The 26,456-nt window shown below is 34.2% G+C and overlaps 1 protein-coding gene across 3 annotated transcripts; it reads left to right on the forward strand.

The window, feature by feature from the left end:
* Positions 1 to 641: 641 nt before the first annotated feature.
* Positions 642 to 25,003, forward strand: LOC126748333 (uncharacterized). Of its 3 annotated transcripts, none has more exons than XM_050457484.1 (7): positions 642 to 838; positions 17,765 to 18,019; positions 20,878 to 21,105; positions 21,638 to 23,010; positions 23,436 to 23,532; positions 24,303 to 24,552; positions 24,608 to 25,003. In XM_050457484.1, the coding sequence occupies exons 2-7, from the start codon at positions 17,798 to 17,800 to the stop codon at positions 24,742 to 24,744; spliced, it is 2,307 nt and encodes a 768-aa protein (XP_050313441.1). In that variant the 5' UTR covers positions 642 to 838; positions 17,765 to 17,797; the 3' UTR covers positions 24,745 to 25,003. The 3 variants fall into 3 exon arrangements, with proteins under 3 accessions (XP_050313441.1, XP_050313444.1, XP_050313442.1); XM_050457487.1 differs by having other exon boundaries at positions 20,881 to 21,105; XM_050457485.1 differs by lacking the exon at positions 642 to 838 and adding an exon at positions 9,318 to 9,444.
* Positions 25,004 to 26,456: the final 1,453 nt, after the last annotated feature.

Genomic DNA, 26,456 nt, shown 5'->3' on the forward strand with positions numbered 1-26,456 from the left:
GGGGGATGAAGTAGTTTAAGGTTAGAAAGTTGTATCCCTTGACAAACCTTTTGACGTATTTCGGCGTTTTTTTTTGTAAACAGTGGTTTTCGATAAATCCGTGGTGAGAACTTTTCAAATGAACACCCTGTAGAAGATATCCCATTTAAAATACAAAAAAAAATTAGTGTCAATCCCCAACAAAAACAATATCCCGTATATATAAAAATTAAATAAAATAAAGCTGCTTTTTTCTTAAATTTTTAAACACCCTTTAAATTATAAAAAAAAAGGTAATATAATGAATAATATAATAAAATAGCCACTCTACATTTTTTTAGAGAGAGAGACCATACATTGTAGAAAATACAGATTTTATTAATGTTTTTAGTTAAGCAAACAAACAAAAATTTATCAGCTCTTGATAAACTCTTTTACTGTATCATCAATCATTTATTCCGCCAAAAAATTTGCAACAATACTTCCTGTCACGTAATATAACACAGAAGTAATAATTGCGGCTTCTATTTAAAAATACTCTCGCCGGTACTCCTTGGTACATTCTTCTTTTACTTTTAAATATTCCTAGGTAGAATCCCCCGTAGGTACTGTTAACTGTTTATATTAGCAGATTTTACGCTTACACACTGGCAGTACTCAAGTAAAGTGCATGGTGAAAGTGGCTGCGACGTATAGTAATATTATATCGATATTACCTGAATATGATGTGAATAAGAAAAGATCTTCGTTTTTTTAATTCATAATGTAACTAAATATGTTCTTATTACGACAGTTTGGTGATTTCACTGTGTTTTAAATGAAGAACAAAGAGGTTATTGAGCTGGGAAGAGTTGAAAAGGTAAAATTTATTTATTCAGTCAAATTGAATTTAAAGTTTATATTTAAAAATTATCGTTGATTTTTACTGCCTATATGCTTTAAGCACATAAAATATGCAAATTTCTTACTGATTATATAAACAATACATAGGTATTTAATTATACAATAATATCGATATTGTTGAAAGTTGTGAAAAATTTATAAAATCCATTTGAATTTTTACTTTCTTTCCTTGTTAAAATTATAAAATCAAATATCGAAATCTTGTCGGATATAAAACTTTCATCGATTGTGTTGCAAGGAATTTTTATCAAAGAATTACTGTATTCTGGTCTATCCATTTAATCGATTCAAATCGATTAAATATCTAAAACCTATCAAGGGCGGATCTAAAAGGAGTATTAGTGGTAATTTCCCTTTGCCCGTTATTATATCGTAAACGCGCCCTTTTATCAGAAAGTATCCCAAACAAAATTATAGATCTCTTCCGGATCTACATTAGGAAGATAACTTTGCATATACAGGAGGCATCACAACAGTAGTATAGACCAAAGTTACCTTTTTTTAATAGAATAGTATAGTTTTTTATGCATTTTCCGATTCTACGCGAAATTTTAACTTATTGTAACATATGCTATACCTTACTTCACTAGTTTAAAAGATAAGATAGTTTTAAAAAGAACTTCATCGATAAAAATGTTATTAATGAGTTTTAAGTGTTTTTGCTTGTTTATGACAAGTGTCAGATTACCTATAACTATTGTCAAATTGAACACTTGAATAAATTTATAAATTAGTTTTAATTATTTTTCAATAAGTATGGTACTTTCTGAGAAAGAAAGAATCATATTGCTTATGATTCGAGGATTCGGAGATCGCGAGCGATCTTACCAACAAACTCAAGACCCTTTCAATACAATATTTAAGACCGCACACCAACTTTCAAATCTCCAGTGATAAGAACCATTCAGAGATTTAAACAAACTGAAAGTTGCAAAGACCGGCAACGAACGCATATTTTGGAGAGATTCTTCGAAAAAAAGTCCATAGACTCAGAACAAGTATTCCACCCTACCACTGGAAAAAAAATGCTTCTAAAAATTGACGCATATAATGTACAAAATCGGGTAATGTGTTTTTATTAAAAACGTCAACTTCTTTACTATCCACTACATAAACCACGGCTGGATTATTAGTATTCCCTTACTTTCCATTTCCATTAGTTTTTGATAAATTTCACCATTAAAATTACGAAAAACGTTTATAGTCGAGTATAAAAAGGAACAGTGCCCAGAAATTTCATGCTTATTCGGGACTGATTTTTAGAATACCATCCAACACACGCCGGATGAGTGATACGAAATTATTTAAAAAAAGTTCTGCTGTTTTAATATTGTATTAATTACTGGTTTCATTGAACAATTTCTTAGTACTTGAGTTTAAATCTGACTCTAAAATAGAAATATCCTAAAATACATAAGATTTCTCATTTGTCAAACATCATAAAGCTCTTGGTGTTATTATTTTCCTTTAATTTTTTTTTATTCCAAAAAGCAATTGTTTTAACCCAAACAAGATTAGAACACCATGAATTATTAATGTTAAAATCAGCTATCCCTAAGATACTGGATTATTTTATGCTCGGCTTAGTTGAGAGGAAGCTTGGATTTATCAGTAGACCACTAATCTTATTTTCTGAAATGGCCTTCCAAATCACCAAGTAGGTATATTTTATATACACTGTTGTTTTAGGGTCAATTTAAGGGCCTTTGATAGGGTCAAACATCGGATATACGCTAAACCAACCTCTCGACTTATAGCTCGTGGAGAATGTGTCAAGATTGGTAGCTAGGAATTTAAGATGATTTGAAGATAATTCAGGCATACTACAATAAAAGCATGACTCATATTTTTAATTACTAATATATTAAATTTAATATGTTTAATTTGTCAGTAAAGCCAATATTGGATTTAGCGGTAAAAAACTTACTTTGAGTTAATTTAGACCAATATTAACATATAATTTATTTGAATAGGTTATTATAAAGTTAGTGCAAATTAGAAAGCATACTAGTAAGGAATACGCCTTAAAGTAATGTCCTTTCTTTCCTCGTGGTTTAGGCAAAACTAGTTGTTTCATTTATTTTTTAATAGGGCATGACATTAACAATTTCAATATATATATATAACCTTATTTTGGCTAGTTGCTTAAGGTTCATACTGGTATAAAAAAATTATTGATAAACCTAAATAAATTGATAATGAGTGCTTTAAAGGAGGTGTTACATCGTCATAAAGAAAACATAAAAACTTTATAACTGACTTTTATCATGTGATTGCCAGCTTCATCTGGTTACTTGGTTAAAATTATAAAGTCGAGGTCGAATGTACATATATACGAAGACATTATTTTTAGTAATTGAACAATGTAACAGTTTTGCAAGTCGTTAGATATTTTATTTATTGTATAAATGATAATTATTGAGCTTTGAAAAGAAACTCTTTAATATTTTTATATACAAGTTATCTATGTATGACTTACGTGTTACTTATAATATACCGGGTGGTGCGTTGCCGAGTGGAATATAGAAAATCCCATGTAAATTTTAAGGGGGTCAATTATTGGCTTCCCTGTACATTTTACAGAAAAAATGTAAGATAACTTTTTGAAGAGACCAATCTGGCAAACCTTCGTGCAAAGCTTCAAAAAATTTTAACAAGCGAATCTTGAATTATTCAATTAAATGTAATTGCAAAATTACCAAATTTTCGGTTCAGGTAAAACCAGATACCAGCCACCAGCAAACAATTTGTTAAAAGGCTTTGCCAAATCTGACGTACAGCCGAATACAAGAAATGTTTTTTTTTCGTTTTATCAATCTCACAACCATACATTCAAAGTAAGACACGTTAACATTACTTTTTTATCTAAACTTTTATTTAATATAACGATGAAGTTAAACCAATAACAATTATTATTATCGATTATTAAATAAATAATTTTATCATACTTAGAATTTAATTAAACCAATAGCACTATCTGAAATATTTTCAATTTATTTTCCCATCAAGCCTATCTGGTCAATTTAAACCATTAAACCTATTGTTAGTAAATTCGAGCCCAAAGACATTGCAATAAATAATTGTAAATGTTTAACTCAGAAGATCGAAAATAGATCCGAAAAAAGAGAGAACAGAACTTTTAATATTTTACTAAGTGTGGAAAAATAAAATAAAATAAAATAACTTTTTTTAAAAATAATAGAGAATTACATATAAATATTAATTAATCAAATGTTGAAACAACCCCCCATTAACAGCTAAACAATATCCTAACCGATCATAAAATTAATTTCTAACGTTACTAAGTTGATATTGGAAAATTTTATTACATTCTAACGAAATAGCGTTTTGTAACTGGTTTAGATTCTAAAATTTTACACTTTTATAAATGACACTTTTTAAATGACCCCACAAAAAGAAGTCATTCAGGTGACCTGGCTGGCCAAAGTATCCGGTACCGTGGACCAATAATATTGCCGTTAAAAGCATTTTCCAAGTACTCTCTAACCATACTGGCATTATGGGCCGGGCAACCATCCATTTGGTACCAGATCATTCGATCTTCCTGAACAACTTCTTCCAAGGCGGGTCCAATTTGATTTTGAAATAAGTCCAAATAGGTTTTTAGCTGTTAGGTTATAGTCCATAAGAAAGGGTCCAATGATATGGTGTCCAATAATTCTCACGAAAACATTTGTTTTTTGGGGATATTGTGTCCGAGTATGAACAAAGCGATATTCATTTTCTTGGCTCCAATACTGGCAATTCTGAACATTTGCGTTTTAGTTTATATATTCTTTGTGTTTATAGGCCACCTACAGGAGATATTGCTATGTTTCTGGACAAACTTGATTCTCTTTTATCCCAGTTGTCCCTACACTCTTAGGTTATATTGGCTGACTTTAATATCAACTACACTATTAAAACCTTGCCACGTACTTCTCTTTTAAGTATTTTAAATTCTTACGACTTGAAAATGCACGTTCTTTCTCCCACACGAATAACTTCCTCATCTGCAACTACAATTGACTATTTCTGTACAAATTTTGATGACGTTTTATGCACAGTACTCCCATCTGGTATTTCCGACCATGAAGCTATTCTTGCTAAAATGCCATATAATACTGTATTATCCTCATCTCATTATATGGAAAGAATTTTCAGCAGGAGAAATTTCAATGCTTTTTCTGCTGCTACAGCTTCGGTAAATTGGAATGCACTTGAAACCGCCTCTGACCCACTTACTTGTTGGTCGATTATTAATGATTTTACACATTGCCATAGAAAAGTATCTGAACCGGAGTTAAGACCTGACATTTTAAACGACTATTATTGTGATATACCTAATATCTTGCTCAAGGGCATAAAAATGAAATCAAACGCCTAAAAAACCATAAATCATCTGGAGCTGTTGGGATATCTTCGGGATTTTTTACTCTTTTTGCCTGATTCAGCATTAAATGCTTTAGTTTCTGCCATAAACAATTCATTACATATTGGCATTTTTCCTTCATGTTTAAAAGAGGCAGTGGTTATCCCTCTTTATGAGGGTGGAGATTTGGATTAGCCTTGTAATTTCCGTCCCATTTCTATTTTGTCTACCCTCTCTAAGATAGTTGGAAAACTTGCAAAAAGCAGAATTTTGTCCTTTTTACATCATAATGACATTTTGTCTGCAAATCAGTTTGGATTTCAAGCCGGTAAAGGGACTCATGATGCTGTTTTTAGCTTTTTGGAGAGCGTCTATGTGTCTTTGAATTCTGGAGAGTCATCGGCGGCAGTGTTTTGTGATCTATCCAAAGCATTTGACTGTGTGGATTATGGAATACGGTTATCTAAGCTCGATAAATATGGTTTTAGGGGCGTAGCGTTGCGATGGCTTGAGTCCTATCTATCAAATCGTACTCAGAAGGTTACAGTGTCTGGGCGTTTGCCTGCTTCTAGATTCCTAAAATGCGGCGTTTCCCAGGGTTCAGTGTTGGGACCACTGTTATTTTTACTGTATGTGGATGACTTGAGTTCATTGAAACTGCAGGGCAAGGTGGTTCAGTTTGCTGATGATACCACCATACTATGGAGCCATAAAAATTCTGATTATATTAAGACTTGTATCCTTGAAGACCTTCAGATTTTATCAGGGTGGTGTGCTTCCAACAGGCTCGTGTTTAATGTCAAAAAGACGTCTATTATGGGGTTTAAGTGCGATGTTCAGGGTCTGATGTTTGACGAAAATTCCCTCTTGCAGAATAAAGAGTGCTGCAAGTTCCTAGGAATTACCATTGATGGTCGCCTTCTGTTTGAAGATCATATTTTACATTTAGCTGGGAAATTATCTTCTGGATGTTTTGCAGTAAGAATGGCAAAACAAGAGCTGGGAGGGGTGGTTGCACGTTCAGTGTACTTTTCACTTATTGAATCTCATATTCGGTATGGCTTGCCTTTTTGGGGTTTAACCAATAAGGGGCTACTTAACATTGTCTTTGTTATTAAAAAAAAAGCAGTTAGATACCTGTGTTCTGCTAAGTTAAGAGATTCTTGCAAACCCCTCTTCATTTTTGAAAAAATCCTACTGTAAAAAAATCCTGCTCTTATTCACAAAATTCCCAAACTACCCTCTGACACTGGCCATTTGACTAGTCGTGTAAATGATGTTCCCCTACCTATTCCTACGTCTTCCCTTACCAAAAATTCATTAATTTACATAAGTAAAAAAAATTACAATCATGTTCCTCTATGTGTTAGACATATATCTGATGTTAAGAAATTTAAAAGAGAATTAAAGACGCTTTTATTGGCTAAGGCATATTATAACCTGGATGACTTTTTTAATGATAGGTTTTAACCTTGGACATGTTGGAAAGTTTTTTTTTTCCTTTTTTCTTCTCTAGTTTTGTCAACAAGTTTACCTTTATTTAGTAATTGATTGTTTTATTTAGTTATCTTTAATTCAGGTATGTTCAAAAAATTTTGTCTTTTTGTGTTTAATTTTGTTCATTGTTTTGTCAATTTTTGAAATTGTATTTTTGTTTTGTTTTTTTTAGCTTGTAGGATGCTTGTACAGAAGATTATTCTTACGTAATATAGCACATTTTCTTTCTTTCTTTTTTTTTTTCTTTGGTTCATTGTTGAGGGTAAATGTACATTCATCGGTAAAACAAATATTTCTTAAAAAATTCCTATTATTTGCTCTTTCCATCATTTCAAAACAAAATACCATTTTTCGTTCTTTATCTCCTTCCTGCAGCTCTTCATGTTTTTCGAATTTATACGAATAATATTTGTGTTTTTTTAAAGTGCGCAATACCGTTGTATGATGTTGATTTACCTCTTGCCCAAGAACCCTCGTACTAACCATCTTGTTTTCCTCCACACTCAGTAGAATATTGAGATCTGTTCTCTCTTTCTTCGGCTCTATTTTCGATATCCTGAGATGAACATTTACAATTATTTATTACGGTACCTTTGGATTCGAACTTATTGACAATAAAACGTTCCGTTCAACTATTAAACAAACGTTTAATAGTTGAACGGAATTTTTAAACGGAAACGTTGTTGGATGGAATGGGCTTGGTGGGGAAATAAACTGAAAACATTTCAGATACTGCTCTAAAACTGTTTCCCGCATAATGCCACTTAATTATGGCTATTTTTTCGTCGATTGAGTAATTCATACTTGTTTTCAAATATCTGACAGTCACTGATTTATTGACACTTTTCCTCGCGTCAGTGACAATATTCATTTTACTGGTGCCCGTTTGGTGTTACCTGACCTGAAAATTTGCTAATTTTGCAATTACATTTAATTAAATAATTCAAGATACGCTTATTAAAATTTTTTGAAACTTTGCACAAGGGTTTGCCAGATTGGTCTCCTCAAAAAGTTATATTACATTTTTTCTATAAAATGTACAGGGAAGCCAATAATTGACTCCCTTAAAATTTACATGGGTTGGGTTGGGTTGGGTTGGGTTGGGTTGGGTTGGGTTGGGTTGGGTTGGGCATATGAGATATATCTGGAAATTGAGATTTTTTTTTTGTGATTAGCATGACAGATTTCAGTAAACTTTTACGAAGCTCTCCTAAGTTGGTTACTGGCTGAATGGCGAAACTGGGCCCAACTCAAAAAAATAAGCTTCTTATATTATTATTTAGCTTCTTTCTATTATTTTTGTCCTGCTCATTTTTAACATAAATATGAATTTTGTATTTACAAATATAAATTTGGTGTTTGTTGTGTTATTGTCCGGTAAGTGGTTTTATTTTAGTTTTCTAATGTATACGGGAGACTAAAGGTTTTTCTTTTTAATCATTCATAGGTCTGATGACGCATTTAAGGCGAAATATGTCACCACTTGATTTAGTTTTATTATATTTATTGTGGATTTTGTGTTTTGTTTAATGTTAGAACTAAAGAGGGAGACTTCCAGAAATAAATAAAGAAGTCATTGCACACAGCTAAAATTAATGATAAAAACGCCACTGACCTTGGTTAAATACAATAAAATTCTTAGGTAGCTAATATAGTAAGCTAGTGCAGGGTAGGCTATTCAAATTACCAAGACGCAAATTGGTTGTCCTCTTCGGAGAGTTCTTCATGGTTATAACAAGTCTTGCGTGATACGAGTGTTTTCTCAGTGGTCGTTGTTTGATAGTAATGATGTCATAGTTTTGATTTGTTTCCTGCGGATTTCTAGTATTTCATACATCAGTAAGACAATTTAATAGACAACTTGACCTCTGCTTGTTGTGATTCCAGTTGTTTTATGTGTCTGTAGCTAACTACGCGCCGACGATCATATGCAAAATAGAAGTTCCATGCCTATGAATTGTTTTTCCGATCAGAAACTTACCAGAAAATCTAACTTAATTCATTTACCCTTACAGCATCACTTTAAACTTTATATATTAACATGGCAGCTAAAAAAGTAAATTGCAATACTTGTTTTAGATTACACATCTATATAAGCTTTGCCAACACATATGTTTTAGCCCTCTGCTCCGATTTTATCACAGAAACTAATAAAGAAGCTTTTACACTTGCAAAAATTATACTAAACGTGCTGCCAAACAGTGTCACAAATCAGCAAAACTAATGGTGACCACCAGACTACTGGCAATTTTATTTCTAAAAAATAAGAAGAAGTTAACGATAAAAACTTAAGTTTATTAAAAGTCCATTAGCAAAAAATGAATATCAGTTGCCTTATAAAAAGCAACCTGCAAGTTACATAAACGGATTTAATTAGGTAAGATGAAAAAGAAAGTGAATTTTCTTATAAGTGTACTAAATTATGTCTGGGAACATCTTTATGGGGACGAACATTTAAGAATACAACTTGATATTCACTTTCATTTTCATGAATTCCTAAAAAGAACCACACCTAGTGTGAAAGTTGCTTTTTGAACGACGGTATGGTTGATCTTGTATTGATAGGTTCAAATCTTTTATATTTAGTAAACTCGGATAGTACAGCAATATTCGTACTGTCATTATTTGTCCCGTGGTGATGTTTTAAGGTTCTGTGTTAAGGTCAAGCGTATTAGTTGCAGCCTACTCACAAGGTAATTTTTTAGTTATACAGGGTGTTTGGAAGGTGAGTAGCCAAACGGAAATGGTGAATAGGTGAGGTTACTGGCTATTTAAAACGCATAGTATTTTTGTTTTTCCTCAAATTTAAGGAGTAATATATTTTTTCCTTTTTTTATTAGATTTTCCCCGTTTTTTTACTTTAACCTTCATTTTTTTTTAATTTTTGGCCAAAATGACGCACAAATAATTTTATTTTAAAAACTAACGTTATCTTATTCAGATTTAGGTAATAACTGAGAAAAATATTTAAAGAGAAACTAATAGTGGAGTAACAAACTTCCTCAAATCAATAGAAAAAAAATGTTACGTCAACTTTACAATGGAAAAAATAATATTAAAAAAAAGTTGTGGGGTTTTAAAGTGTCTTAAAAAAGTTCTCTAGTTAATAGTCTTTCTAACGATATGCCACATGTAACAAAAATAATGAGGTAACTTACGAGAAACGAATAAGTTTGTCTTCAAGGACGCGTGAACCAATTTCTTGAAAGAGACCTAATTGAGCAGGTATAAACTTATGTCTCTTTCAAACACTGCTAAATCTGTTGCACCTCTTTCACCGTTCTAAAACTCATTAATATGAAAACTATGAATTCATATGTTTTAAACTTGCTCAGTGATTTTACTTTTACGATAACCATTTAATTCATGTTCACCAACATTTAACCACTTAACTTAAATATCCCAAAATTCATTATTCAACCAATTTATTACTTTTATCCGATTGTTAAATGTCCCAGTAACGACAACGTACTAATATTGAATGATATACAATCGTTCAATATGCCAAAACATGAGCACTACATTACTCACAAACCGTAGCCAAAATGCTACCAAAAACATTATCATAAAACATGAGATTGAGACAGCAATCTCCGATCTAGACCACCTGACGATAACACACTTTGTACTGAGGGGTGCAATGGACACCAAAACGCGAGGGTCCTTTCCAATTTCAAAGCCTTGTTAAATACAACGAGCTGTGCAATGGTCCCAGACCAGCTCAGTATCTTAACAAGAAACAATAAACAATCGTCACAACAACACAAGCAAGACAAACAACAATCGGTCATTAAAATATTTCATTAATCACATTTTTAATTAAAAAGGTAAAATATCGGTGTAATCAATAAGATAGAAATAAGCATACTCTGTGATAACACTCACCCTTTCTTGTAGTAAAACACTACACCAAACCAACACAGCTTATTTCACGTCGCAACACTCTTTATTGTTTTTATTAAATAACTTCACTCTTTAGTGACCAAAACTCAAATGAATTTTATAAACCAAATATTTATTACACTCTTTTATCGAAACACATAAAAATAATTCCCGAGGGGAAACGCTAAGTGTAAACCGTATTTGGTTACTTACGGTACCGCTGAGCTAGCTTTAGTTTTGTAAATATCCTGGACCTCTCTTCGGTCGGACCGATAAATTTCATCTTAATGACTAAGAAAAATATTTCAATTCTTTAGAAAATAAACAGGGTCTTACACTTGTGGTATACTGTAATCTTAGTTTCCGTCTCATTATTACAAAAGCGTCATTAATTTTTCCTATCAATTGTTCCCTTGTATTTATAGGTTCGAAATACACAAGTTCTTTTGCACGGCCCTAGGCGTAAAAATCAAGCGGCGTCAAGTCCGGTAATCTTGCAGGCCATGGGATAGCGCCATCTTTGCCAATCCAAGTATTGGGAAATGCATTGCCTAGGTGCTCCCGGATCGCCAATCTCCGGTGCACTGGGCACCCATCATGTTGGAACGTCATTTGTTCTTCATTGAGAAAATTGGGAACCTCGTTCAAGAGTTCGGGCAGATCATTTAATAAAAAATCTAGATAATTATCCCCATTCAAATTATCCGGTAAATAATGTGGACCAATAAGGGTATTACCAATTAGGCCTGCCCAAACGTTTACTGAGAGTTTCCTTTGAAAGGACACGACTTTCTTCATTTTTGAATTTTCTTCTTTTGAGGCCTAATAATGCAAATTAAAAAAGTTGGTAATTCCCTCTCTTGAAAACCTGGAATGCGTCTTTGGTAGTCGTTTTCTTCAAGATCTTGCACGGGAGTGTAATGAAAGGGATGCTTTCCGTTGGCATGAAGAACAGACCAGACCTTCCATACACTTAGGTTTAGATTGGCAGCTACAGTCCGGATGCTCGTTGTGGGATCTTCGTCAAAAGCTCCAGAATTCGTTCGTCATCAGCAACATTACATTATCTGCGAACTCCAGGTTTACGGCGATTTAGACTACCAGTTTCTCTTAAGCGTGTAAAGGTCGCTTTAAAAGTATGACGATTGAGGTTGGCGTCTATTGGGAAAACGCTATTGGTAAATTCTTTTTGCTTCTCGTACATTTCCATCAGCTCTACCATATGCCATTAGAATATCGGCGTACTCCTCGTTTGTAAAGTCACCAGCCATAGTAGGCAACAGTAACAATAAAACAAAGTTAACGAAAATGAACAACAAAAACAATATGCGTAAGTCTCGAATAAATAATACTCGTATTATGGTTAGTGACAGGTAACAGTTTAAGGTAGCGGGAGGAACACACAAAAGGAGTGTCGCCGAATGATAAAGGAGATTATAGCGTAACAGGTTTAGCTGTGTTAGAAAGAGGCATAAGTTTATACCTGCTCAATTAGGTTACTTTCAAGAAATTGGTTCACGCGTCCTTGAAGACAAACTTATTTGTTTTTCGTAAGTTATTTTATTATTATTTTTTCCATTGTAAAGTTGACGTAACATTTTTTTCTATTGATTTGAGGAAATTTGTTACTCCACTATTAGTTTCTCTTTAAATATTTTTCTTAGTTATTACCTAAATCTGAATGAGACAACATTAGTCTTTAAAATAAAATTAATTGTGCGCCATTTTGGCTAAAAATTAAAAAAAAATTGAAGGTTAAAGCAAAAAACGAGGAAAATCTAATAAAAAAAGGAAAAAATATTTTACTCCTTAAATTTGAGGAAAAACAAAAAAATACTATGCGTTTTAAATAGCCAGTAACCTCACCTATTCACCATTTCCTTGGCTACTCACCTTCCAAACACCCTGTATAATGAATTATTATTTACATATACAGTTTTGGCTTATTCTTCATAATATACCCACAAAAAAAAACATTTCTTCTTAATAGGCGCATTTGCTTGACGATTCACTTTGAAGATCAAATTTGTCAAATTTCCGTCTCCTTGATAATGGTTTGTTAAATTGTATTGTTTTTCCTTAAAATTTCCTATAATCTAGTTATCTGTAAACTTTCCTATTCTTATTCTGATAACCTATTCCGTAATAAGGTCAACTATCTTACCTCCAACTAAACTAAAACAATTAAGGTTTAATACGCGGTTTCTATTAAAAAAAACTTTTAGCCTCTTGTGAGAAGATAGATACAAATGTTAGCTTATACTTTTTTAGCTGTGGTGACTGGGAAGAATTTTATTGTGGATTTAATAAGAAGAGTAGATTCGGGATTTTAACACATTTTTTGCATTTTTAACACAACCGAACCGCTTGATATAAATCAGATTCTACAAAAGTATATAGTTTTTTAAGCGATAAGATTTTCAGAAAGCGTGATAAGAATTAAAATCCGCTAAAGTGTCCTTCAAATATTAGTAAATCTGCAAATATTAGCATTTCTGAACTATCAGCAAAATCCCAGCTCAGATGTACATCAATAACAATTTTTAAATGTTTAATTTCATGCCAAAAGGTAAATTGCAAAAATTTGCTTTTTTCTCAACTCATTTTAAGCTTTTTATTGGCAACGAAATACTGACGCTGCAAACGAAGTATTTTCCTTATCCATTCTCGAAGAATAAAAGCTTGCCTAATATTTTCATCATTATTTAAAAGGTCTATCATATCTGATAAAATTTATTGAAGCTATTAAAATCATAACCATATAGCTCTCCAATAGATTTTGTATTATTTTTAGTAATTCTTCCAGCCATTCCTTATTATTTACTACCCTTTTCGGAGCTCCAATTCTTAAAAAAAAATGTTTCTCTAAATCTTTTTGCCATTCTATACACCACCAACTATTAATGGTTCTCGGTTAAGACGTCGTTCATTAAAGGCATTACAGGTCTTTAATATAAATTTTTCGCGATCAAAGTATGATCAAATGTTTATTTTTTTCTTTCCCGGTTAAAATAAAAACGATTGTATAAATTTTGGTAAACACAATTATTGTTACCTAGTATTTGTTTTGCAAAATTCAAATTATTTGTAAGAATCCTCTGTTAGTTGTCTATTATCTCTCCTCTGTCTATTATTGATTAGAATTAAAGAAAATAAAAATCACAACTGCCCACATCCTGAACTTGAAGTACAAATTGTCATTTTGAGATTTAGCACTAAATAGAAATAATTTTTTATTAGATATGACTGGTATTCCGGGCTTCGACATCAATTGGTAATTTTGAATTGAGAGCTTGTTTTTAGAAGACCAGCAGAGAACGGACTCAAGTACAACACCAGTAAAGCAAATTACCTTAATAATATTTGAAAAAATGGATCTAAAATGGAATCTTGTGAGATATCACTAATTGCTTTATGCCATTTTTTGATTCATTAATCCTGATAATATGGCTCAATGATTCTTCCACGCACTCATTTCCCAGACTCCAACACAACTCGCAATCCTCCTAGCTGTTCTCGGGCTCCGATTCGCTTAGAGTTCGAGACTGCTAGAAGAATAATTACCTGCGAGAGGGTGAAATGGGCCATCAAGACATTCCCCCCCTTCAAATCTCCGGGCATGGATGGATTATATCCATGCCTTTTGCAAAACGGGTTGGAAGTACTAACCCCACACATAGTCAGACTATTCAGGTCGTCCCTTGCTCAGGGCTACGTCCCAAAGTTATGGCGTCAAGTAAAAGTCGTCTTCATTCCGAAACCCGGAAAAAGCGATTTTACAGATCCCAAATCGTACCGACCTATCAGCCTTACCACCTTTATGCTGAAGGCGATGGAGAGGCTGATTGATCGATACCTTAAGAAAGGCATCCTGGTCAACAAACCACTGCATGTGCACCAATACGCCTATCAGGTGGGCGAATCCACGGACCTGGCCCTACACCACCTCGTTAGGAAGGTGGAGGGTGCTCTGGGTAGTGGCAAGGACTGTCTGGGTGCGTTTCTAGACATTGAAGGGGCGTTCGACAACACCCCTTTTGCATTAATCTGCCAAGCACTCGAGAGCTGCGGCTCAGAACCCTGTTTGGTTAGCTGGATAGAGGCCATGCTCTCGAAACGTCATGTATCTGCCCAGCTCAACAACGAGATTGTCGAAACGTTGGCGGCTAGGGGCTGCCCGCAGGGAGGAGTATTGTCCCCTACCTTGTGGTGCCTTGTGGTCGACAGCCTGATAAATCTTTTAAACAATGCTGGCCTATACACACAGGCCTACGCTGATGATCTGGTAATCCTTTGCCCAGGGAAAGACGCCGTCTCAATGCGGGGCCCTATGATGATAGCCCTGCGTATGGTGGACACATGGTGCCTCTCGGGGGAGTCTCAGGATTAACCCTGAAAAAGCAGAGCTCCTACTATTCACGAGGAGACGTAACTTTGGCACGCCCCTGTTATATCTCTAGGTGGCGTGCAGCTGCATTACTCCAGGACAGTTCGATTTCTGGGAATCAAGTTGGATCCCAAACTCTCCTGGCACGATCATGCAGACACCAGAATGAAGAAGGCCACCTGCGCGCTATTGGCCTGCAGGCGGGCTTTCGGCAATACCTGGGGTCTGTCTCCTAAGATCCTCCACTGGATCTACTCGCGCATTGTGAGACCTCTTCTCACATACGGGGCTATCGTTTGGTGGCCATGTACTGAGAAAGCGAAAATTCGTGCACAACTGGACAGAGTCCAACATCTTGCATGTCTCAGCATAACGGGTTCCATGCGGACGGCGCCAACTAGAGCGCTTGAGACTCTGCTGAGCCTTCCGCCTCTGGACCTCGTTGTGCAATTCGAGGCAATGAGGACTGCGTACAGGCTATACGTCCTCGGCGAACTACGTGCTGGCGAGACCCGTCACACAAAAATTTGGTCACGGGCCATACAGGAATGTCCTCTCCTTCTGATGGGCAGTGACTGCATGGCTCCAGTAACTGTGGACTGCGAGGGATTCGTGACGCACATTGCAGGCAGAGAGGAGTGGCAGCATTCCTAAAGACCTGCATTGCTAAATAGGGTGACTATCTGGTACACAGATGGCTCCAGAATGAATAACAGAGCTGGATCAGGGCTTATTGGTGGGATCCCACATACCAGTAGGGCATACTCGCTGGGGGAGCACGCCACTGTCTTCCAGGCCGAAGTATTCGCTGTATTAAAATGCGGACAGAAAATCCTAAGCTGCGGACACCGCAATACAGTCGTATCAATATGCTCGGACAGCAGAGCTGCCATTAAGGCTATCACTCACCGCAAAGGTAAGCTCCAAGCTATACTAGAGTGCATAAAAGTCCTGAAAAAACTGGTACAGGTTGGATACAGGGTCCAGCTCGTCTGAATACCTGGCCATGTAGGCCATGCAGGTAATGAGGAAGCGAACTCTCTTGCCAGACTGGGATCCGCGAATGTGCCGATGGGGCCGGAACCCATAGTTGGTATCGCCAAATGCGTTGCGGTCGCGTCAATGAAGAGTCTGCTGGACAAGTGGACCCACCGAAGATGGACTGAGTCCCCTGGTATGAGACAGGCCAAAGCGCACATAGGTGGGCCCTCTGCCTGTCTCACCATAAATCTACTACGCCTAAAAAGACGCGAAATTTGGCTAGTGACAGGTCTTTTAACCGGTCACTGGCTTAGGAATTTAAAGCTTATGACGGACAAAATCTATCGATTTATAAAAAAAATCTATTACATGGAGATTCTCATCTAAAGATTCACCGATATGACAGTGGAAATCAATTACACAAGGTATATCCAGTATACCTATTAGATGTAAAACTAAGATAAAATGGCAGATAAAATAGGTCAAATACTACATACATTAGGTAAAATACTTACTGGCTGACAGTCTCTTATCTCCTTTCTTGTATGTATATACAGGGCGTTACAAAATTCGGGGCAAATATTTCAGGAGCGTATTGTTGGAGTCAAAATAGGACTTTTTTTCCTATAAACGTGTGTCCTAAAATACTCCCTCAGAACTACAGGCCGCGTAAATTACTTGAAAAAAATCGATTATTTGGAACGCTGACTATAGTTATACGTAAAATCTTTTGAAAGTCGTTTTTTTTTTGGGTTTTCCGTCTCAAAAAGGTTGGCTGTTAGGGGGATTACCCTTACGGCCATATCTTTGCCATAGGTTTCCTAGAAGAGTTTTGAAAACCTAGAACACCATCTAGTTAGCAATCAAAAAATCAATAATTATTGTTTTTGCATTTTTTCCATACAATTAATTTAATTTGACAAAAATTAAATCAGTCACAGCCCACTTCGTTTGTTCTAATTTGATAGTTTAATCGGATTTAATAATGCTCTTCATTTGTTTATCAGGGATTTTCTCAAAAAGTGTTCATTATATCGATTAAATGAAAGAAACCAAAATTTTAGATTTCTTTATGCCTAACTAGATGGTGTTGCTAGAATAGATAATATAGAGGCCATCAAAAGGGTAAATCAACCTAAATCTTCCACTAAAATTGGATAAGATTGGATAATTTTTGGGACGGAAACTGAAAAGAGCATCAAAAAAAAACGAGGACGGCAAAATTCCAGGAGATTTGATGCATAACTGTAGTCACAGTTCCAAATAATCGATTTTCTTGAAGAAATTTGCGCAGACTGTAGCTCTGAAGAGAAGCATTTCAAGGCATATTTTCATAGGAAAAAAGTCTTATTTTGACTCGAATAGTACTGTCTGAAAATATGTGCACCGAATTTTGAAACACCCAGTATAGAAAACATTGTTGCCTTATTAAACTCATTGGTAAATATGCCAGTCATTCTAGTTGTCAGCCTTATAGAGCACTGACTCTCTTAGATTCTCAATTTAGCATCTCCTTACCCTGCACGCATCTAACTCATTACAAATTTCTCTATTCGTTGAAGAATTCATTATTTTTTGGTAATTTTACATTGTAGTAATGTTATCCTCTAGGAATTAGGTTATTAGAACACATCACTGATTAAGCTGCAGTACTAGGTTGTGGGTTTAAATACTTCTATAGCCTTTCTATGTACCTTTATAATCGTTTCATGTAATAGTAATAAAAAGTTTCTTATTAAAACTTACATTTTAATATATTTTAGATTATGCTGCTCTGAAACGTATTCCAAACAATAATGGGCAATATAAGAAGTCAACAAGTAAGCTCATCGAACGATCATCGCTTCGAAAGTTCACAATTCAATAAGTCATCGATGGAAGTGATAACCAAACCTGAACCACAGCTTAAAGTAATATCTGATTTAAAATCCAGACAGCGATTACGTCAAACGAACAATGGTAATATCCTACAATCGGGGGGTACTTTATCAGGTAGACATCACCAAGTGAGACAGAGTGTGAGTATTACAGTATATTTCTTGCGCGAAAGAATGAAAGGGCTGAGAAAATTGCTTATTTTTAACTCTTTTATAGGATGCAAAATTCTATTAGTTTACTCTCCAGCAAATCATTTATTACTCACAAAGCGTTATCGCTTAATATATATTTTTTTAATTGCCATTTAATTGCTTTACATCTTTATTTACTTCGACTTTCAATGAAACTTTGGTTTGCGGCTTGAGTTGTATCAGTTATATACTTGATAAACTAAAAATATATTTCCTGATATTTTTATTTTAAATGCACTTTTTTAAATGTGACTGGAATATTTAGTTTTGGTAGTGACAATTATTTCTTTATAGAACTTTGAAAGAAAAGTACAAGCAGACAAGTAGCACATTCAGTCAAACTTTTAAGAGTAAATAATCCTAATTGGTTTAAAGCTTTTTAGTTGATATTTTCGCACAAAAAGTACTGTCGGCGATACTAGGTTTTTTTTTCAGGAAAGTTGAAGTCCTTTTAAATTTACTCACATATATTTTTAATTAAATTTGAAACCGATACTAGGATTTGGTCACTTGCCTTGCCTCTAAACTCATGGAGCCCTGAAGTTATTCTTTTATTTTTCACACAAATTATGAAATTGGAACTAGTCACTCTTTTACGTCAATTTTTGGGTTTCCAAACATAACCTTTATTACATTGATTGTCATCAATACCATAAACGAAATGTTTTAAAATAGATTAAACGCAAAATATCGAAAACGGTGTCAGTTTCCATAGAAACCTAACAAATAAACGCAATAGTCGTTTAACATTAATACTTCAAAGTCAAGACTAGAGTACAAATTACATTTATCTATATACAGTGCATCCCAAAAGTTATGTCTAAATTCATTTAAAATTCAGGGGTGCGTTCGAAAAAAAAACGCTCGGACCCGTCGATTTTTATTTCAAGTTGCGCATTTTTGTACGTGAAGTTTGTATATACAGGGTTGGGTTGGGTTGGGTTGGGTTGGGTTGGGTTGGGTTGGGTTGGGTTGGGTTGGGTTGGGTTGGGTTGGGTTGGGTTGGGTTGGGTTGGGTTGAGTTGGGTTGGGTTGGGTTGGGTTGGAAAATAAATTACGACCATCAACTTAATTTTTTCAAATGAAAGCACCTTTTTTGTATTCTACTATAATTCTACGTATGTTTCATGCATCATGTCCTATACCTAAAGTCAACAGTTATCGAAAAAAAGAAGACCAAACATTATTATTGAAGATCACCTTACGAGTCACCTTATCTCTGAGAATTTTTATACAGAGCAAAATCCATTCATTCGTGTTTTTTTATTGTTGGCTGGTGACCGTGTATTTTCATAGAAACTTTATGACAGTTGTACGCCAAGCAGATATTGTCAAGTGTGAAGCGTACGAGCAAAGTTGCGGTTTTTACAATGGTAAAGTTAACAGAACGAGAAAAAATAGAAATTCTGTGCATGGTTAGGTTTGGTGATACAACACGTACTCAAAGAGAAGCTGCTCAATTATTCAATGAAATCCATCCTGATCGTCCTCCGATATGTCAAAAGGTGGTGAGTAGAATAGAGGCTAAATTTAGAGAATTCGGTCATGTTAGAGATCTGCTGAAATCTGGTCGTCCTGCTAGAGATGAAAATGAACAACTTGACGTTTTGCTTTCTTTGGAAGAAAATCCATGCACTCCTCTGTCGCAGATTGGGGCAAATTTACACATGGCGAAATCTATAGTTCACCGAATAGTTAAAAAGCACAAATATCACCCCTACAAAGTTATTCCTGTGCAAGAGTTATTTGATGACCATTTCGATAGGCGAAATGAGTTTTGTGAACGCTTACAAAACATGTGCAATCTACATAATAATTTAGTAACAAAAATTATTTTTTCCGATGAAGCCACGTTCTGTTTGAATGGTAGTATAAACAGACAAAATTGTCGATATTAGGCAATAAAAAAAACCGCATTGGATGATGGAGGTAGATACCCAGTACCCTCAAAAACTAAATGTGTGGTGTGGAATAGTGCGCGGAAGAGTAATAGGTCCCTTTTTCTTTGAAAAGACTTTAACGGGACAAATGTATCTCGATTTTCTCCAATTTGAATTAGTTCCAGCATTACTAGCTTTATTTCCAAATCCATTGGACCCAGACTATCCTGACGAAGTACTAATTTTCCAGCAAGATGGCGCTTCTCCGCACTATGCTGCCACTGTGCGTACATTTTTGGATGAAACGTTTTCCAATCGGTGGATAGGAAGGAATGGACCCATCGAATGGCCTGTTAGGTCGCCTGACCTAAGACCAATGGACTTTTTTTGTGGGGATACTATACAAAAGTCGAGGGTATTTGTTAATAGGCCAAATAATCTAGACGACTTGAAAGAGAGAATTCGCAGAGAAGTGCGCGCCATAACTCCGGAAATGATTGAAAATGTGCAACGAGAGTTTATTGATCGCCTTGGATATTGTCAAGCCGTGAATGCCAACAATTTTGAACATTTAACTTAATTTTTGTTCTTTTTTTATTTGTACATGAATCGTTTTTTTTTTTTCGATAACTGTTGACTTAAGACATAGGACATGATGCATGAAACATACGTAGAATTCCATGCGAAATTCAAAGATGAAATAAAAAAAGGTGCCTTCATTTGAAAAAATGAAGTTGATGGTCGTAATTTATTTTTGAGCAACCCTGTATATACAAACTTCACGTACAAAAATGCGCAACTTGAAATAAAAATTGACGGGTCCGAGTGTTTTTTTTTCGAACACACCCCTGAATTTTAAATGAATTTAGACATAACTTTTAGAATGCACTGTAGTTTTATAGCATAACACAGTGTATTATTTTTTAGAAGTCATCTGAAATGAATTTGAAAAACCAGAATTTTCTTTGTCAAGAGAGTGACATAGGCTATTTGGAAAAGAGAGACTTTTCTTCTAGTCATAATGTATATAACTTCTCAATTAAATCATACAAGTCAGAACCAGACTTACATAGTTCTCTCGTACAGAGTAAATTAAAGGAGAAGAAGTTAAAGAAAAAATATAAAGCACCATCGCCACCATGTGAAAAAAATCATGTAAGTATATTATCATAATAATGGCATAATCACAGTTAGGGTGATCGAGCTGCCATACCTAGTCAAGAGGGTCGATGCTTTTAAACCACTTGCATTAAGCCTTTTGTGGATCTATGGCGAAAATTTGAGAGCTAATCGAAGTTTTGATTACTCTTATATGCTTTTTTTTCTAAAGAGCTTCTCAGATACTCAAACAAATTGCAGGGAATCGCCAAATTGTCGCAGACCAGAAGGAAACTACACCTGGTAACAGGTATGCTCACTGGTCACTGTCAATTAAATGGCCATTTGTCTAAATTTAAGTAAACATTCAATCACGAAGACAAGGAAATGGAGCACATATTATGCGATTTTCCTACTCTCTCGTCAATATGCCAAATCTCGGTGTACTTGTTCCTTCCAAGATGAGCCTACTGAAGGCTAAGTGCAGTGGTATTTGCACCATCCTCTGCACGTTAGAAATGCAAATTATCATAATATTTTCACTAAATAATTTTGAAAAGGAGGATATTAACATGCATTAATTTTTTAGGAAAAGTATATTTTAAGAAACAATGATGTTGCTTCTGATGACTATCAACCACGGCGTGCTCGATTATATAAAACCAGAATGGAAACAAAACTGGAATCTAACCAAGTGATTGCAAGCCAATCTGATGGCAATGCCATCTTGGCGGAAGAAAAGATTATTCGTCAACAATGTTCTAATAATCTCCCAACAAACCGGTTATCGTTACCTAATTTTGATACAAACATTTTAACGGATTTAAAAAATGAGCTTCAACAAGTTACTGAACAATTTAAACAGATCAAAGGAAGACTTATGGACCAAAACCAAAATATAATAATCGAAGATAACTTTAACACCCTTAATATCAATGAAATAAATAGTTCATCCAAAGAATATACCGATTTGGATCAACAAATAACCCGATCGGATCCATCTGGTAAAGAGTGTTCTACTCTTGAACTGTCGCTTTTACCAGCAACAGAAAATCAAAAGCCAAAAGCTTTTTATTTCGGAATGACAAGAGATGATTTTGAAATTTGTAAAGACGAAGTTGATGAGTATACTCCAGAAATTGATTTATGTCTTCGGCCTGTTTTACCTCGAAAACCTCCACAAATACCAAATTTTTCACCTTCTGTAGCTTGGAGACTATTAGACGCTCCGTCTCAAGACTCTGGTATCTCGGGTGATGCTCAACCACCACTCTCAACATCTTGGACACCACAGCAAGACTTAGGCGATGATTCGAGTCTTGAGGAAATGAGGCGTGATGATTGTAAGGAAATATTTAAACAACGTCCTCACGTTTTTAGCTTATCGTTACCTAGAGACTCACATTCAGCTGCAGCATGCTTAAATAAAGCTGGCTTAAGAAGTATAAGAAAAATAAAACGATCTGTATCAGGGGTATTTAATACATTATCTTTGCGTAAAGATACAGAACAGCGTTTAATATCAAAAGATGTAGATAACGATAATAACTGGTTCTTAAGTCGATCAGCCCCAAATTCTCTAAATGAAAATTCTCCAGATATTCTAGAATTTCCTTTATTTCATGTTTCTCCAAATTCAAGACTGATGTATTTGCCAGAAAAAGAAAAGGAGGACGACTTTGTTGAGTCCAGAACGTTTTCAATGTCGGCTTTTTCTAAGTCCTGTGAGGAGCTTAAAATGCCAGAGTCATTAAGAGATTTAAATTTGGAAGGCACTTTAAATAAAGAAGAAAGATTATCAAAACCAAAAAAGTTTACTTTCCAAAGTACGATGCGTCAAATTGAACGAAAAAGGATTGCAGACAAGTTATCAAAAGAAGCAGAAAAGAAAGAAAGGCAACGACTAAAAGAATTAAATATCATGAGGTGCGTAGAGGAGGAGTTCCAGAAAAAAAGAGCAAAGTAAGTAGATATTAAAAAGTAGCATGCGATATTTTGTTTTAATCTTAATTTAGTAAACTACTATATATTTTACCTATTGAAAATTATAGTAGCAAGTAGTAAATATCAAGTTTTTTTTGTAGTCTTATTGATTTGGAATAGTTTTTATATCTTTTAAATGTTTTTTTTTTAATTTTCTAATAATTTTTGAAATAATGATAATGTTTGCTGACTTATAAAAATATGTGCTGGTTTAGCAGAATTAAATGTCCTTAAACTAACATTCGTTGATTTTTGAAGAAATTATCAATTTGTTCAAATATTTGTTTAATATCTCGAGTTAATGTATGAACTTTTTTGTGAATATTTATATTCAAAACATGAACATTTACATTTGACTAACATTATAGTATAGCTTTAAATCCGTAAATACAAAAATATTTTAGGGAAAAGGCGAACATTCGATATCAGTTAAGACTATATTCCAAGGACCAAAATGAATCCACAAGTCTGCCATTTGAGTTTAACTCTCTAAAAATTGAGGTAAATATATTACTTTTTTGTTTGATAACTTTTCTATTAAAATCATAGTAAACATAGTTTTCCTTTAGTTTAGGAATTTCTCCTCTTGTTCTTAATATGCTTTTAGGGAGGAGGACCAAACTTTAAATGTTTGCAAAGTCCCTCATATTCCTCAAGTAGAAGAGTGGCTAAGTTTTTGTTTATATTTAAAAAAAAAATCAGGCATGTAATCGCTAGTGATCGTTTCTCTATATATTATATTATATTATATTATTTTATATACATTGGACAGGATAATTTTCTAATAAGATTTTCCTGGTGTACTTTCGCTCTTTTTCTTCTAAAACTAGTTTCGGTCATCAAGTAGAGTGTCAAAGTAGAAAAGTAAACTAAGTTAAGAAAGATGCTTATAGTTTTACTAATAAAATAGTTAGCTGCTAGATGTTTTGGGTGAAAATATGGAAAAACCTTTAAAATAAAAGAATGACCAAGCTTGATTTGTGGGTTTTGTAAATTAACGAATCCAAGGATATTTTCAGACACTGAAGATGACTTAAGGGTATATTTGAGCCTCCGTTTTATAATAGAAGTAGCGCTTTTACTTCTATATATACTCCTATTTTTGTATCTATTAATTAGTAAGATGGCAAATCCTGGGCTTGCTTCAAAGGCTCATTATTTTGGCCATCTTTTATATGCAGAAATATTAATTTTACCACATATAAATTGTTTAAGTACTAAAATTATTTGGTATAGCAAAGTTGTTGTTTATTAAAAATATATCCTTTTAGGAAAGGCAAGAACCAGATGGCGCTTTTTCTTCAACCGCGTCGTCTCCAATTTTAGTAACTAAATATGAAAAAATTGACAGCAAGGTAAATAAAAAGAAGACTCAAGTAACGCAAGAACTTTCCGAATATAGACAAATGCAAAGAGACTACAAAGATTATAGAGGGACTACAAAATACGGTCCTGATAATCGTGCTTTGAAACAAACCACAGTTTATCCGGAGGTAACATGTAATATGCCGAGAATAACTGGTATTGTTTATTTGCTAATGTACTGAAGTAAAGTTTGTGATAAAAAAAATTTTAGATGCTTCCGAAGAGCGTGAAAATTACCGTAAAAAAAAGGTAATTCGACCAAGGAGTTCTAGATCAATAGAAAGTGTCTATTCAGAAGATTCTATAAAAGTATACAGAAATACATTTTCTCCTATGACAAAATTTTAGTTTTAGATTTTTTTGTATAGTATTAAATCGTTCTTTATTGTTAAGATTGGCCGCCATGTTAAATGAAATATAGACTATAATTTTATATAAGGCAATTCGGGATAATGTGAGTCAAGCCTAAAATTAATGTCTTTCAGTATAACATCGTGGCCAGCCTAAATAAAAATATGGTGCCTTATAGGTTATATCTAGTCAGCAATTTTTAAACCTTATATTAAAAAAAATATATTAATACATTTATAAAGTTTAGTGATATGCACTTTTATAGATTTTTGTTTTGACCTAGTATGCAGCCACTTCTACTCAAAATTAAGTGAGTTCGATTTTCTACCTGTAAAACCTAGTTGACAAACGCAGTTGCAAGAATTTTGACATGCAAACTTTTTCTTTACGAGATTTTGCGTTGAGACCCAAATATTACTCGTCCCTTCGCTATACAGATTATGTACCAAACTATTTTGCATTAAGCAGAACATAGGCAACACTTAACACTACCATTTTCAGTGCTTATTTTAGATTTTAGGATTACCTTCTTACGCAACTTTTACACTTATATAGGTAGAAGTAGCAGTAGCCAAACTTCAAGATATTTTAGGCCCTACTGTACGCAATTTAAATATGGATGATTGTAATTCGGCACAATGTACATGGATCCGCTAAAACCTAAGTGAAAACCAACAATTTACAGCTCTCAAATCTTTATGCAAGGAAGCCTTCTGTCCACTCTCCGCATCTTCGACTTCTATGTTCGCCGAATGTTATTGCTACTCAGCTAGCACAGATATGTCCCTATAATGTAATGTTATGTTAAATTGGAGATATTAAAGCTCTCGTGCGATGTACTTTTAATGTAACGTACCAAGTTTATACGAGCACCGTAAAGTGGTTTAGTGGAAATCGGTTTAACATAATTCGCATCTGTAAACACCCGTAAACCACTTTAGCGATCGTAAACCGATTTAGGTTGAATTGATTTAAATAAATGGATGATCATGTTTTAAACCGCTTTAAACTACCATGTAAACACCTGTCAGCATTCAACGGATTTAACTCACTGCTACCAACACAAATTTAAGTACATTTAAATATTTAAAAAAAAATAAATAAACAGATATTTTAAGGTTAATTTTTTGACAAATTATTTTGTTTTCACTTATTAAACTAGTCAACTTCTCAAGTACTAATTTAACTAGTTATCTCAACCATTTTTTTTTTAATTCCCAGGTTGTCAATGGTAAACAGATGCTTAATCTTAAGGTGGACTCCCTTTTCTAATTATCTCTAAACCTTACACGCTAGTGTTTAATTGCCCGTATAAACTTGGTAATAGACAGACCGAGAAGCGCTGAATTTCCGCCACTGTGCTCTAGACAGTTATATTCCAGGTATGTGCCTATGACACCATAATGTAATCTTGGGCCAAAATGTTGTAGGTGTATTACAACAGTATATTGTGACTATAACACAATTCAATATGTGACGTCAATCGACCTTACTATTAAGATAATTTTTTGCTTTTTTAACAAATTCATTAAAATGGTTGACATGCTGAAAATTTAGCGGAATTGAATTATATGATTTTATGGTCGGTGTTAATGGATTATTTAATACTTTGTTGGTCCTTATTGTCTCTAGATGAAGGTTATTTTATAAAAATATTTTTTTAGGTTTTGCGTGTGTTTCATAAAAATGAAAAAAGTCACATAAAAGCA

This window comes from Anthonomus grandis, chromosome 22, assembly GCF_022605725.1.
Source record: "Anthonomus grandis grandis chromosome 22, icAntGran1.3, whole genome shotgun sequence".
NCBI lineage: Eukaryota > Metazoa > Arthropoda > Insecta > Coleoptera > Curculionidae > Anthonomus > Anthonomus grandis.

Excerpts from the sequence above, each read along its gene's own strand:
- LOC126748333 (XM_050457484.1), top strand. The coding sequence starts at position 17,798 with ATGGGCAATATAAGAAGTCAACAAGTAAGCTCATCGAACGATCATCGC. Across the intron at positions 18,020-20,877 it reads ATCACCAAGTGAGACAGAGT|AAGTCATCTGAAATGAATTT; the intron begins GTGAGTATTACA and ends ATTATTTTTTAG. Across the intron at positions 23,011-23,435 it reads TTCCAGAAAAAAAGAGCAAA|GGAAAAGGCGAACATTCGAT; the intron begins GTAAGTAGATAT and ends AAAATATTTTAG.